The sequence below is a fragment of the Thalia democratica genome, chromosome 4 (assembly GCF_965202585.1).
Source record: "Thalia democratica chromosome 4, ktThaDemo2.hap1.1, whole genome shotgun sequence".
Classification (NCBI taxonomy): Eukaryota; Metazoa; Chordata; class Thaliacea; order Salpida; family Salpidae; genus Thalia; species Thalia democratica.
Genome location: NC_139168.1, coordinates 57,193,620 through 57,208,858, shown reverse-complemented (window position 1 = coordinate 57,208,858; position 15,239 = coordinate 57,193,620). Strand labels below are relative to the sequence as shown.

At 24.2% G+C, this 15,239-nt stretch overlaps 1 protein-coding gene across 2 annotated transcripts; it reads left to right on the top strand.

Annotated features, from left to right (window-relative positions):
- The first annotated feature begins 1,273 nt into the window (after positions 1–1,273).
- Positions 1,274–10,805, top strand: LOC145834580 (serpin B8-like). Of its 2 annotated transcripts, none has more exons than XM_082942042.1 (6): positions 1,274–1,417; positions 1,982–2,167; positions 3,983–4,157; positions 8,664–8,838; positions 9,290–9,461; positions 10,132–10,805. In XM_082942042.1, the coding sequence occupies exons 1-6, from the start codon at positions 1,384–1,386 to the stop codon at positions 10,617–10,619; spliced, it is 1,230 nt and encodes a 409-aa protein (XP_082798168.1). In that variant the 5' UTR covers positions 1,274–1,383; the 3' UTR covers positions 10,620–10,805. The 2 variants fall into 2 exon arrangements, with proteins under 2 accessions (XP_082798168.1, XP_082798169.1); XM_082942043.1 differs by lacking the exon at positions 1,274–1,417 and adding an exon at positions 1,455–1,529.
- The last annotated feature ends 4,434 nt before the right edge of the window (positions 10,806–15,239 follow it).

The following is a 15,239-nucleotide window of genomic DNA, read 5'->3' as shown; positions in this document are numbered from 1 at the left end:
ATTGCTTAATAATCCAATGTTCGCACAATTTTTAGAAAAACTGCTTTAGGCTAAGCTTTATTTTAAGGAAATTTAAAATTAAAAGGTAGTTTTTATTAGTAAAATCATTTTCAAAATCAACTAGGAGTGTTTGCTATTTAGAAAACGTGTTAAATTCTGTGTGAAGTTATATTTCGAACAGATCTTAACTTTATTTTTATATTTTTATAAGTTATTTTGCCTTTGAAATATTTTTAAAGATTTGTTACCTATGAAATATTTTTAAATTAATGCTTTTAAACTTTTTCTTGCACTTTTTAACAACAAAAGTATTATTTAGTTTTTTATCTATAGTGTTATACATGTTTAAACAAATAGGTACACTTACAAAAAAGGTAATTTGCATTATAAAACAACATATTAGTTTTCAATTTTAAAATTTGAAAGCAAAATAAAAAAATCTATGTATCGAAAATTCGGTATAAGATACTTTAGTTCACATCACAAGCAAACAAAAAACAACTAATAAAAATGACAGTTTAAGTAAATTAAGCATGTAATACAACCTTTACTAATTTTAAAATAAAAGTTAGAAATTAAGGAAGTTATTTGAGCTAATATTACTAGTCGGTAAATGTCAAGCAAACAAGTAGTAGTTTAACTAGAATTATACTAACAAGCAATTTTTAAAATTGACACTTAGCTATTTTGAGGTTTGTTTGTTAGCTTACTTTGCTTAGTTTTGAATTATTAAATCTTTTTTTAAAATTAATGTTGATAAAAAACTTAATTTGTGCAGTGAGTAAGTTGTGTTTAAAATTGTTTATTTTTAAAAATGAAAGTGAGTCTTAAAACGAAACATTGTACAATTAAACTATGTTTTAAAGATAAATTTCATTTGTAATAAATGAAATTGCTTAAAATTTTTTATAACAAAATACGTTGAACTTTATTAAATATCAAATAGAAAAAACTATAGTCACTTAATGTTTTATAAGTTACAGAGTTATATTTCAAAAACTACTATAAAACTTTGAAAAACAATTATTATTTTTTAGCGCTAACGAAAACTTTTCTTTAATCTGTTATACTTGAAAATCGAACGGTTTTTACGAATTGCAGCTCTTAACATTACTAGATATTTAATATAATAAACTCTTCAAAAACGCTTTCCGAAAATTTAAAGTGTGATGTCATTATTATACACGCATTTCCGTGAAATAAGCATACCTTTCATTCAACGAAAAATATCATTGAATATATTATTCAATATATCTTAAACTTTTAGCGAGAACTTAAAATATAATATTTATAGTTCTGTAAAATAGTTAGTACGTTATAGGTGAGTTTTAAAACTAAAAGAATTAATCCAAAACTGCATTAGATAAATCCTTAAAAATAAGGATGAAACATAAACTTACTCGACTGTTTGCTATAGGTGAGTATATAAAGTTTATAAATTTGTCATAAAAATTAATAAAATTTTGAACTTGTTCCTTCTATTTCTATTCAAAAAAAAAACATTGTGTTTTCACTTGAGGGTAGCACATGTAGGTTTTGTTAAACTACTTTTTTAAAATGCTATAAGTATTTTACAAAGTTTACTTTCAGTCAAACGTTTGATCAATTTATTTAAGATAGAATATCACTAGTTCATTAAATTTATGATCGTTGCTTAGTGTATGAAACACAGTCAACTTAGTATTGTTAAATTTATTCATTGTGAACTGTTATTATTGTTATTTTAGCCCAATGCAGTGTAAGATAAAACAGACTTTACAGTTTTTAGTTATTACTAGTTTATAAAAAAAATTAACAGCACTACATCAAACTAATGATCTATATTTGCCCTGCATCCAAAATACATTTATGTAAAATAAATTTCAAGCAACACTGATTTGTTAACTTTTTCTTTTTTTGCTTTTGTTTTTGGTTTCTAAAACTTAAATAGTTTTATTTTATTAATCTACAAATTAAACACAACTAAACTTGCTTTTTTTAGTTTCTATATCTACCGTCTTATTACTTGAAGATTGCTTTGCAAAACGTGACCACTATTATGATTCTGTAAAAAAAAGTTTGGAATCTTTTACTGGTGATGTGTTTAACAAAATTGTCGATGATAACAACAGAAATATAGTTATCTCACCAATTTCAATATTCAGCTCTGTTGGCATGATTGGAAAAGGCTGGTTTAGTTTAGAGAAAGATATACAAACTAACAGAAGCTTTTTTTTATATGACTAAAACTTATTTTAACTGTTTAAAAAAATAAATTTAAGCGTTTGTTTACAAAAGATCCTAGCGAAAAAAATTCACTAAAATATATAACAATAAAAAATTATATACTATCCTTTATTTATTACACTAACACATGTTTCTGTATGTTAACGGATTAACACACTTCAACGGAGCTCTGTAAAAAAATAAATACTGTAAGGAAAGAATTGAAGATATAACCAATAACATATAAAAAGCTATAGCAATTATTTTTATTTTTTAATGGACACAAGTATACACCTACTTTAGCTTCTATTCTTTCCTAATAGTAATATTTTTTACAGGGCTCCATTGAAGTATGTTAATTCTTTAACACGCAGAAACATGTGTTAGTGTAATAAAGAAAGAATTTTGTATATTTTGTTATTGTTGAAACTTATTTTATAATGTATATCATTAAATGTTTCATGATTCATTTTTTGATTAACTGAGAAAATTTATCAACAATTTTCATACTTATATCGTTTATTTTTTTAGTCATCAAACAAAATATCTAAATCTTCTAGTTTTTATAATATCACATGAATTATCTTAAATGCATAAATCGAATTAAATACATATATATATGTTAGTTATGTATGTTGGAAAATACTAATTTTTTTTTTTAACTTTTGTGAAATAAGGGTAGATAGGATTATTTTAAAAGCTATTAGCATTAAAAGAAGCTAAGATTTAAAGGTATTATACCTTAATCGTTAAACTACCTTTGTTTTTTATTACAAAACATTTCTTTATAAATAGTTCAATATTTAAAACAAGTTTTTTTATAGGCAAAGTTTATTTTATAAAAGATACTGTTTTTCATTGTTAAAAAATGTTTTTATCATCTGACGAATTTCGTTTAAAAACACATTCAAATTCAAAAATTCACGTCTTTGCGTATCTTCACTATAAAAATATTAAAAAACTATTATTTCTAATATTTTTAAAGAGTATTATGAAAAGTGTTAACAACTTAGTTTAAAGAAATATTCGGTGTAAAAACAAACATCTAAACTTCAGTATTCCTTCAAGCAGTTTATAGATTTCCTTTTTTTATGTTGTTATCTTTTAATATTGAACTTAAAGCTGAGGTCGGCAGCCTTGTTTTTTTTTTAACTTTATTTAGTATGATAAAAATTTAACAACAACGTTGTAATGCAAAAACTATTAAATTATCATTACTGAAAACTTATAATTTAACTATTATTTAGTTATTTTAAACAAACCATAATAAAGCAAAAAAACAAGCAAAAAATAATTACTAAAAAAGTGGTTGTGAATCTAATTAATAAGATTGAGACTGTAAAATAATAACTTAAAAAAGAATTTATTTAAAAATATTATTTACTAAAAACAACTATATCATTTTAAAACAAATAAAGTTCAAAATTTCAAGTTAATCGTTTGCTAATAGATATCCTAACGAAGCAAGTTCGCTGAACTATATAACTGTAAAAATTTGTTACTATATTATAAAATTTATTTAATCCAAAAATTTATAGTTGTTTAAAAAAACTGCTTCCTTTAAATTAATAAGACTTTCATAATTTTTTTGTTTCAATTATAAATTACTTTTTGAGTTGTGGACTGTTATACATTTTTTGAAAAATTTAATTATTCTGAGTTTTAATAGTTTGAATAACTAAATTTAAACTGGAACTTTTCCTGTCGTATTAGAATCTTTCTTTTATTATATTCTCATCTAAAAATTTTAAACTTATTTACGCATAAATGTACTCAGGTGCAAGAACAAACACTTTCCATGAAATAAAGAGAGCAATGTGGCTTAACAATATCAACAAAGTTTTAAAATTTACACGTGAAACATTCAGGAACCCAGAGTTCAAATTTGCTCAGCGTATTTTTGTGGACGAAAGCGTCGTTGTTAAAAGTGTCTTTTCTCATGTTTTAGAAGAGTATGTTGCCTTAGAAAATTAATAAAATTTTAGTGTTTTCTTATGTTTATAGTTTATTGAACGACAAGAAGAGACACCAAAGTATTTGGTCCTAGGACCTGGTGTACGAAAAAACCTCTCGATTATCGAGTCACACACCACGGCTACCTTTTAGCGTCTTGTCTAGGACAATTTGTTTGGACATATCCTTTACAGTGTTTGAAATAGTCAAAGATTAAAAAGGCTTTACTCTTAATCAAACTTAAGCTTAAGTATTATAATAAGGAATTTAATTGTTTATAAGTCTTTCATTAAAATAACTTAATAAGTTTATTGCGATAGGTTTTGTTAGAGTTAAATTTCAGTTAGCGTAAATAATGTACGACATATACATTTTTTTAAGTTAACAGTTTTGCGTTTCAAGTAATGCTAATTAGTTCAATAACTATTTTGATCTTAAAATACAATAGATACTTAAAGCTGTTAACTGTTTGATATTTCTAGGTACTTTTTTTAGAGAACTCTTTTGTATAGTTTTATCACCAAAGACATTTATGCAATTCACCTCTGCATACATTGTAAACTAATTATCCCACAAAAATCTGTATTACAGGTTCTGGCAACTGCTAAATTTCACCACTGAGCAGATTGTCAAGCTACAATGCTGTAATACAGTAATTAAAAAATGCTAAAATATTCAAAAAATTGATGTAAGTTCAACTACTATTCTGAAAAAATAAAATAAATGTAGAAAAACATGCTGTGTAAGTTTTTATATACCATATAATGGATAATTAGGTTAGTACACGAAAATAACTAAAAGTTGAGTTAGAACTTTTGAAAATTATGAAAATTATCAAAATTTATCATATGTTGTTTATAAATTAGGATACTAAGGTTAAGTTTAGAATTGTTCTACTATGTTGTATAAAATAGCTTTAAATGAAAAGGCTTATTTCAAAGTTTTGGGTGGTATGATAAACATTAACATGTGACTTTGCGCCGAGGTATGCGACTAAATAAGTCTATATATCCCAAATGCGACTAATCATAGGTCCATCCAATATAAGTCTATACAGAAACGATGTTATTTGTATAATTAAGTAATCTTCTGGATCCAACCTCGAAAACATCTCTAATTCATAAAAGTTCTACAATAGTATTAGATATAACATTGACATAGGCAACACCAACACAGATTTCCTCGATTTCTCACTAGACTTATCATTTAACTGCCCATACCGAAAACCAAATTTTAAAACCAATTTTATGTAAAGCGGCTCTAATTATTCTAAGAATATATGTAATAATAATCAGAAAATGATTAAAAAATCTTTTAAAAATATATAAAAAAAAAAGAGGAAGTACTTAACAACATAAAGAGCTTATACCAAAATGCAAATAAACAAAAGTAATTCAAAACTAGTTTAACTTCTAAGTCATTTGATAAAAACAACAAAAAAAAATTGTTTTTACTGTAGCCCACCTTTTTGTAAATCAGTTAAAACTAAAATTTGGAAACACTTTATAGAGTTATTAGACAAACATTTAAAATAAAGATAATAAATTCCAAAAAAAAAAAAACAGGAATTGTATAAAAATATCATATTGTTGCACACCAAATACTATGGCCCAGACTGCAAAGCTCATAAACAAAACAAAGAATGATAAATTTCTTTGTAATTTCGAATCTAAAAGAAAACTACCCGGTCAGTAATAATTTTTGCCATTCTAATGTTATCTAACAAGCAAAAATGTATACATCTGAAACCGATTATAAGTAATATGTTGGATAAAACAAAGAATGTTTAAAGCAATATATTATGACTACAAAGCTTTTTTTCTAAAAGTGGTAGGAATAAGCTAAAAACTCTACCCAATTAATAGAAAACTTATGAAATCTAAAAAAGAATAGAATCAAATATTTAGTTGAGTAATTTATTAATGAGTCTGTGAAAAATAACGCTGGGTATAAAATTATATGTACCTTAATTCAACTTTGAAAGACTTCATATTGCACTATCAGTTAAAAAAGTCTAAAGATAAAAGAAGATCATAACTCAATGTCCACAATATTTAAACAATTTTTTATAGGTTAATATTTTACAAATATACTAATGCTCTAAATAGTTTTTAGTCCACTCTAAGTATTATAATATTATTTTTCTAATAAGTTCATTTTTAATATTACTAGTTAAACTTTTTTTCTGCTTTTATAAATGATGACTCTTACTATATTCCTAGTATTTTGAAATTTTATTAATAAAATTTTAACCAAAGTCACATGTTTATGTTTAATATACCACCCTAATTTCTATAAGACCATTTTCATATAAAGCTATTTTATATCGCATAGTGGTACAATTCGAAACTTAACCATAACAATTTAATTTGAAAACAACTTATAGTAATTATAGGATTGTTTATATACTAAAAAAGTCAACTTTTATGTTTCTTCGTACAATAACCGAACTAACCGTTATATAGTATTAAAAAATCATATAGCGCATGTTTTACTACAACTTTCTTATCTTTTTCATAAATTTAATTGAACTTACATAAATTATTGCATGTATTGTAATTTTATAATCTTTTTCATTTCAGCATTGGAGTTCGACAATCCGTTCAGTGGTGAAACTTAGTAACTGCCAAAACTTGTAATAAGCATTTTTGTATATAATAAAATTCGTCATGAATTGCTTTCTCTGTTAAATCTATTATAAGCAAGAAAATTTAAATAAATGTTCTATCGTGAAATAGGTACCTATATAAATATGAATTTTTTGGAGATTCATTTTTTGTAAAGATATTAAGCATAAACTTGCGTGGTTTTTATAAAATTATGCAAATACATAAACCTAAAGGGTTTATTATAGTAATATAAGTTAGTAAAAAATAAAGAATATGTATAAATCTAGTGAACAAAAAAAAAAAATTTTAACTTGGATTAAGTGTTAAGTTATACATGATATAAAAAATATATGGTTAAACTACTAAAAACAGTAATGTTTGATAATAAAATATTTGAACGAAACAAGCTAGTTGGAGTATAATCAAAATAGTTTAAAAACTACTAAGTCTTAAAAAAATATCGACGTTTCTCTATAATACTAATAACGCAATTCTACGGAATTCTGAAAAACTATCAGTACTTCAAAGAGTAGAAGATAAAGAGTAGTAGGTAAATATATATTTGCTAATAAAAATATTAAATTGTATAAGTTGTATTTTTGAGTAAACAATTACAAAAATAACAGTATATAAAACAAATGTTGCTGTTTATATATGCGTGAAAGACAAAAAATATTTCTTTTTGAAAACAAATTTTCAACTAAAGTTGATAAATAATACATATTAGATTAAAATAAACAAAAGTTAGACTGGTCAAATAGGAAGTTGAAAACTTTTGTAATAAATGAAAACAACTAGATAAATATATAGATATACTAAAAAAAATGTTTGTAGTTTTTTTATTATAATTACTATTAATTTTACACTGAGTTTACTATTATTACAATTATTTTTAAACTTTCATTATTTTAGTTATTACTATTTTACTTTCATTATAAATATTGATTTATTATAGTTAGACTTATATTTAACAGATTATTAAAATCAATAAAATGTTTAATTCCTATAGTGATCTGCAAGAGATCCTTTATAAGTTATAGATCACTATAGGAGTAAGTTATCGTATTGTTTTAATAATCCGTTAAAAAACTTAGCTTGTCTCCTTACATGAACATTAGTTGAGAGCTTTTTATTGTTCAGTTTCAAAATAAACTAAAGTATCATTAACAAAGCAAGTATATTTTGTAGTGTAAACAAATAATTAGTGTACTCTTTGTAATACCATTAATCAAAATATCTAAAAATCGAAGTTTTAGTTTTTTCAAAAATATATTAAAAAATTTTAAATATATAAAAGCAACAAAAAAAATTTGAATCAGGGCATTGATAATGTACTAAAGTCAACTGTAGTTTAAAAAAGAAGTAAAGTATTTTAAATCTTAAGTAAGTTTTGTTAAAAAAAATTAAAAATTTAGCTTCAATTTTTCAAAAATACTTTATAATTGTAGAAAATTTCTTTATTTATAACAACAAGCATATTTAAACTAAAATTAATAACAACATTTAACCAAAAGTTATGAAAGCAAATTTAACACTAAAAAATTTTACATCTTTCTTATTTCAAATTGGTCGAAAATATAAGCTTGTAAAATACACATAAATTGTCTATTAAGGATAATATTAAAGCTTTCGCTAAGTTATTAATATTGACAACATATTCGATATAAGCATAAATTTAAATGTAAATCATAGTCTGCATAACTGAAAGTAAATTTTGTTGTACTCGGGCAATGGTTTGGTCTTAAACTATCTGAAAAAAAGTCTTATTTAAATAGTTACTTTACGTACAAATAACTAGTATTTACTTTGACAACAAAAACTTTATCGATTTCAAAGAAAACTACGTAAAATACTTTTGTTATTTCTTATGATTTTCAAATTTTATTTAATTATTAGATATGGATTTCCTGATGTTCAGCACCTTGACTTTCAAAAAGATCCAAAAGGATCTCAAAAAATAGTAAACCAGTGGGTTAGTAACAAAACTAGAGGACAGATAGAAGGTTTAATTGACGAAGAACAAATAGACTCTCTAACAAGATTTGTCCTCGCAAATGCAATTTCCTTGAAGGTTGTAAAAAATCATATTGTTGTCATTTATGAAAATAGTTTTGTTAAAATTTTCTAATTTTTTTAACTATCTATTAAAACGCCACCTCCTAAATAACAACTTAAAATAGTTTTAGTATTCAATAGTAAACTAAAATTTTATACTTTTGTACGGTCTTTTTCGACAAAAATAGATCTTTACAAAATATTTACAAACACTTTTCTAAATTTACAAAATCTTAATAACTTAGGTGTTCAGATGACAAGACATTTTTCTATCGATATATTTTAAGTAATACAAGATATAACTTTCAAATAACTTAAACTTGTATTATGTTTTAGTCATTTGCTAATTACCGAAAAGTTCGTCTTGCACCAGGTCCTAGGACCAAATATTTTGAGCGCTTATTTTGACTTTCAATAAACTTTAATAATAATTTACAAAATTTATACTTTTAATTAGTTTATTGCAGGCATCATGGGAATCAAAATTCAGCGACTCATTTCTAGGCGACTACTTTTTTTCTCCTAATGAATCTACTAAAATCAAGTTAATACAAAACAATATGAAGTGTTCTATGATTTCACCAGGAGATGATGAAAATTTATTAACATCATCTCACATAATAACTCTGCCATTCGAAAGTGATTAACTAAACATATTTTTATACATGTTAAATTAAGAAACTTAAAACAAAAATAAATTTTTATTTCTTAGAAAAAGAATTAATAACAGCTTAAACTGCTATTTGTCCTAAAATGTTGTCTAAGTTTCCATTATAAAAAAAATCAGTTACTTCGTTATACTTCAAATTGAATAGCATATTTTAGCCGTCTAGTATAGAATTGATTAAGTCCTCTTAGTTAAATTGTAAAAAAAATGTTAAACTTAAAGTACCTAACTTTTTAATTAGTTTCTGCTTATGTTTTATTGCTGGTTATATTATTTAGGTCATTGAAACAGACTGTTAAAATTTTAAAATAATTCTTAAATTGATTTCAAGATTTATACAATTAATTCAGTTGAATTCTGGTTTTTTATAACTTGAAACAAAACAGAAAGTCACACAAATTTCGTATAAGTTATTTGTTTATGTTTAAGTTTTTTTAGACTAGTACATATATTTTTAAAGTCATTAATGTATACTAAGCTTAATAAAAAACTGAAATAAGTAAGAAAAATATCTTAAGTTAATGCTAAATTTAACTTGAACAATTTTTATTTTATTCTTAAGTATTAAAGATAGTATATACTTTTTGTTAGTGATACATTACTACATGCTTTAACTTTAATTTATTTATTTTTCACAACTAGATGAAGATTTGATGATGACAATTGTGATGCCTGAAATTGCAAACGATTTTTCAGAACTAGAGTCTGATTCTTTTTATAGAAACTTGTTTGAAACCCTGGATCGAATGCATCCACGAAACGTAAACTTAAGGTCTACTTTGAAAGATTGCAATGTGAAAATTCCTGTTTTTAATATTGAATTTGACTACAAAAACTTGAAAACCGACTTACAGTCCCTTGGAGTTCGTTCAGCTTTTGAACCATCGAGTGCTGATTTTTCAGGTATGATAAACGAGAACGTTCATGTATCAAGCATCGCCCATAAAGCAACTTTTTCTTTGGATAAATATGGTATTGAAGCAACCGCAGCAACTGCTTTCGTCATTTCCGGTAGAATGTACGTTAGACGAACCAATGTGGAAATAGATCGTCCTTTTGTTTTTTTGGTCAGACACGTTAAAACTGGGGCTGTATTCTTTATGGGTAAATTTGTACTTCCTGATAATTAAATTTTAACGATGTAATAAGCAAAATTAACTTTTTAATCACAAAAAACTGTATAAACTTTGCAAAAAGTTTCAAATTAAACCGTAAATAATTGAGTTCTATTGTTTTCTGTTACAATTAATTTTCATTCAAAATTGTTTTTGACTATATTCTTTCCGTATTTAGTAAAATTTTTAATAAATTTTCAAAATATAATAAAAATGCTTATCTACATATTCAAAAGTTTAAAGATGAACTTATAATTAGATTACATGATAGTGTAAAAAACATTTTGACAAATAAGATCTAGGAAGTAATAGGTTAAGTTATAAGAATTTATTGAAAAATTATAATTACAAATAAACCTTAATTTGTAATTTCAAACCCTGAACTGTTAAACAAAAATTATTATGCCAGAAAATTTTAAACAAGTTTTTAAAGTATTATACTAAAATTGTGATTTAATTTTACCTACTTAACGTTTCGTATTATTATTTCTTATTTGACTAATGCCTATACTATCTAAAACGAATAGTACTTTAAAAAACTATTGAAAAAAGCTAAAGAAGACAAATCTTTTAAAAATTTATTAATTTGGATAGCAAAATTATTCAATTAAATGAACTTTTTTATACTGTAAAGCTTGTTTTATCTTAGTGATCTACCGGATCCACTATTTAGGATCCGGATCAAGATCTTTTTTAGTCAGGGTTTTAGACTAATTTATAAATTTAAGATCCAGATCTTAAATGTTTAAAGTTTTATGTAGTTTCAATAAAGAACAAATTTATAAAATATAGTTATCATAATACCATTAACTAGTATAAAATTTATAATACATATGTTTTGTTTGAAAAAAAACAATGTTATTGTCTAAATATTCTATTTTAGCACTAGGAAAAAGAACGTTGTAAAAAAAAATACTTATATAAAATCTCAGTTTAAATATTAAATTTCAAGCTACTTATACGACTAAACTTGAATTCTTTATCTTGTATGAAGTAAAAGAAACTAAATATTACAATGCTTAAGAAAATAACAAACTTTTTGTTTTTTTTGCATTACATTATAATTTTATTTACAAAAGTTCGAACTATAAGATGAACAATAACTTCTTTAGCAACTGTTAACATATAAAAAAGTAAGTAATTCAGTAAATAACATTTACTCATATCAACGCTATTAAGCTACAAAAAAACCTTTTCTTGCTTTTTAAGTTGTGATAAAAAAAAAAAGGTTTTTTACTTATTTTTTTTAAACTTCGGGTTATTTGGCCACCCTGAACGAAAAATAAAAATACTACTATCTTCAACTAAGTTTAAAATATGGTCGCCTCTCTAAGTTTTTTTAATCCTTAAAGACTAAAAACTATACTTTGTAACCTAAAACTAGCCTGAGTTGTCCTGCTTTTTTAATATCCTAATGAAATATTCCTCTTTCTTACTTATATCTTTTAAACAGTATTTATTTCGGCCATCATTAACAAAGTTGAGATGTTTTATGCCATCGATAATAAACAATGAACTTCACCGCACGACCATCAACAACAGCTTCCGAGACAACCTACTATCCGCGACTATCCCTACCTGATGAGTCCTAAAAAGGACGAAACCGGTCGTAGGTTGTCTCGGAAGCTGTTGTTGTTGGTCGTGCGGTGAAGTTCATTGTTTATTACTTATATCTTAAAACAATTTATCTTTTAAAAAATAACAAAATTATGTAAATTCCGCTAAATTTGATGTTTATTAGACTTTTGTTGTGATAATTTGTCAAAGTGTAAAAAGAGATAGCCGCAGGGACAAAAGAAAATTAACTTTTATAATTAAGTCTTTCAATAAAGTTGGTTATATTAAACTAAATGAGTAATAATAAATGTTCTTACTGGTTCATTTTATTTTCATTTAATATCTGAAAAAATAGTTGTTAAGTTTAAAAAAATGTTATATTTACCAAGAGTTACTTAATGAGCATTAGTTTAAAAAAAATATTTAACTAGGCGTTAGTGTCTTGAGTAATTTAAAACTTTTAATAAATTAAACAAACTTTCAGAGTAATCCTGAGTGTACTTAGTATACTGAGTTTGTGGCTGCGATTCTTGTTTAAAATAAAAATTATCCTTTAGAAAATACTTTATATGTATATATATATATATATATACATAAAAAAACGCAAAAAAAGACTATAATTTAAAATGGGAAATACTTTGCAGAACCAAAACAAAACCGAAAAATAATAAAACATGCCATTTATGTTGCTTGGAAAAGAACGAGATTGAAAAAATTTAAAAAAAATTATCATTAAATAAAAGAAAGGCAGCAACCCTGCCTTCTAATCAAAACATGTATTTTAAAAGAACAAAAACCACTAAATAATAACAACAAAATAAATCCAAAAACAAGAACTAACAAAGCAAAAATAAGTTAACTTGTACATAAGTTGTTTTTTAAATAGGCTAACTAAAATTATTCAATTTTAGTTGAAACGTCACAATGTGTTTTTTTGTGTGATTCTTTAAAAATTTTACTTTGTTCTTTATTTCGTTCTGAGGATATGCACAAAGCATTAAAACTAAGTAAACGATTTGAAAATTAGTTGTTTTTTTATATTATAAATATAAAATGTATATATGTAAAATATATATATTTAAATATATATATACATAAAAAGGTTTATTTCAAGATGTAAAACTCAAAGGACTCGAGTTTCGTGCTTATGCACTCATCAGCTTCAAAACAAGTTAAAAATAAAGCACAAAACAAAACACACAAATAATATAAACTCGAGTCCTTTGTGTTTTACATCTTGAAAAAAACCTTTTTATTAATAAAGCCCTTAAGGTGGGCTCAGTGTGAAAGATTTGACTTATCAAGTTAAATAAGTTAATTCTATATATATATATATATATATATAAAGTAAGATTATTATTCAAACTTGAACACCTTCTACTGAGCCCACTTGAAGAGCTTTTAAATAATTTATTGAAATGTACGATTTTTAAAATATTGGAACATATGTTTCATAAAGACAAAAAAGATTGTCTTTAATCTTCAGCCAGTTCAAATTTAAAATAAAAAGCACTTTGGTAAACAAAGATTTATAAGAAGAGCTTTTTCATATGTCGACAAGACGATATGAATTCACTCCTCTTATTTGATATAAGGAAGGTTGTTTAAATAAGAGTATAATTTTGTTAATTCATATCGTCTTGTCGACATATGAAAAAGCTCATCTTAAAATACAACAAATTTTGAAGTATTTTATAGTCACTTAACTGTTGTTTTTGTTAACTTTAGTTGTTTGATTAGTTAGATGGTATTCGATTTTTGTTCTGAATATTTTTAATGTACAATGTTTAATTCTTACGTCATATTGTTTTTGTTTTATTGTAAACTTTTGCATCTTTGTTTACCAAAGTACTTTTTATTTTAAATTTGAACTAGCTGAAGATTAAAGACAAGTTTATTTTGTGTATTTTAGTTCTATATATATATATAGAGAGAGAGAATAAAGTATTTAAAATATTAAGTTACAATAACTTTAAGAGGCAGCAGTTGTTCAACAGATTCACAAAAATATCTTATACAACTATATACTAATTTTCATCTAAACTAGGGCTAAAAGAAATTTATTTAAAAAAATGAAAAAATTTTGTCAAACAATCGCTGCTTCTTAAAGTTATAGTGACTAAATGTTAAATGAGCTGTTTTGTAGAGTTTCAAATTATTAAATTGAGAATAAAATAGTTAAGTTAAAAATGTAAAGAATTTTAACAAACTGGAAATCATTAAAATATATGTTTTATAACAAAAAGAGAAAATATTTTAAGTTTATAAATAGATTTATGCAAATTGTATATTTTATTCGCGACCGGTTTTGGTGGCAAGAGATTGCGACCTTTTCAAGCAAAAATGAAACTTATATTAATTAAAGTTAATTATACTGTTATTTAAAAACTTATTCATGCGTGAAGCATATAAACAAAAATGTTGCATATTCGAAAATTCAAGCATATCAGAGTATATTTAGGTAAAATTGGTACTAGTTAAAAAAAAAAAAACGAATTGAATTAATATTGTTATAATGAGTCAAAAAAAAAACTGAATTCAGAGCTTTTTTTTTGATAATAATAATGATAAAAAAATATTAATACCTTGAATTTATCTAAATGAAATTAAGAATTGTCTAAAATTGTGATTTTAAGCCAAGAGTCAACAAAACATTAATAAAACTCAAAGTCCCTGAAGATTTCAAAATCTAATTTGTGTTAAGTTAACATAACAGTCAAAACTTAAACGGATTTAGGAACTATCTAAAAAAAAATATAAAGATTTATCTAGGTTGAATTAAGAACTATCTAAAAAAAAACTTTTTTTTAATTTAAGCCAAATGTCAACAAACACTCAATGAAAAAATCAAGAAAAATAACCTATTTCGTACTTTAATTATGATTTGGTTTTAAGTTTTGTCTGCTTTCCAGTTTATTAATAAAAATTTGTTTCAGTGTCTGCATGAGTTCATTAATTCCGTTCTTTTGTTGATGCAATTTGTACCAGATTCAAGTATTAATAAAGCTTCTTTTAAGCACAATCTGCTTGTCATAATTCCTGGTTTTGATTTTTTCTCCCTTTGTAATATTTTCCAAC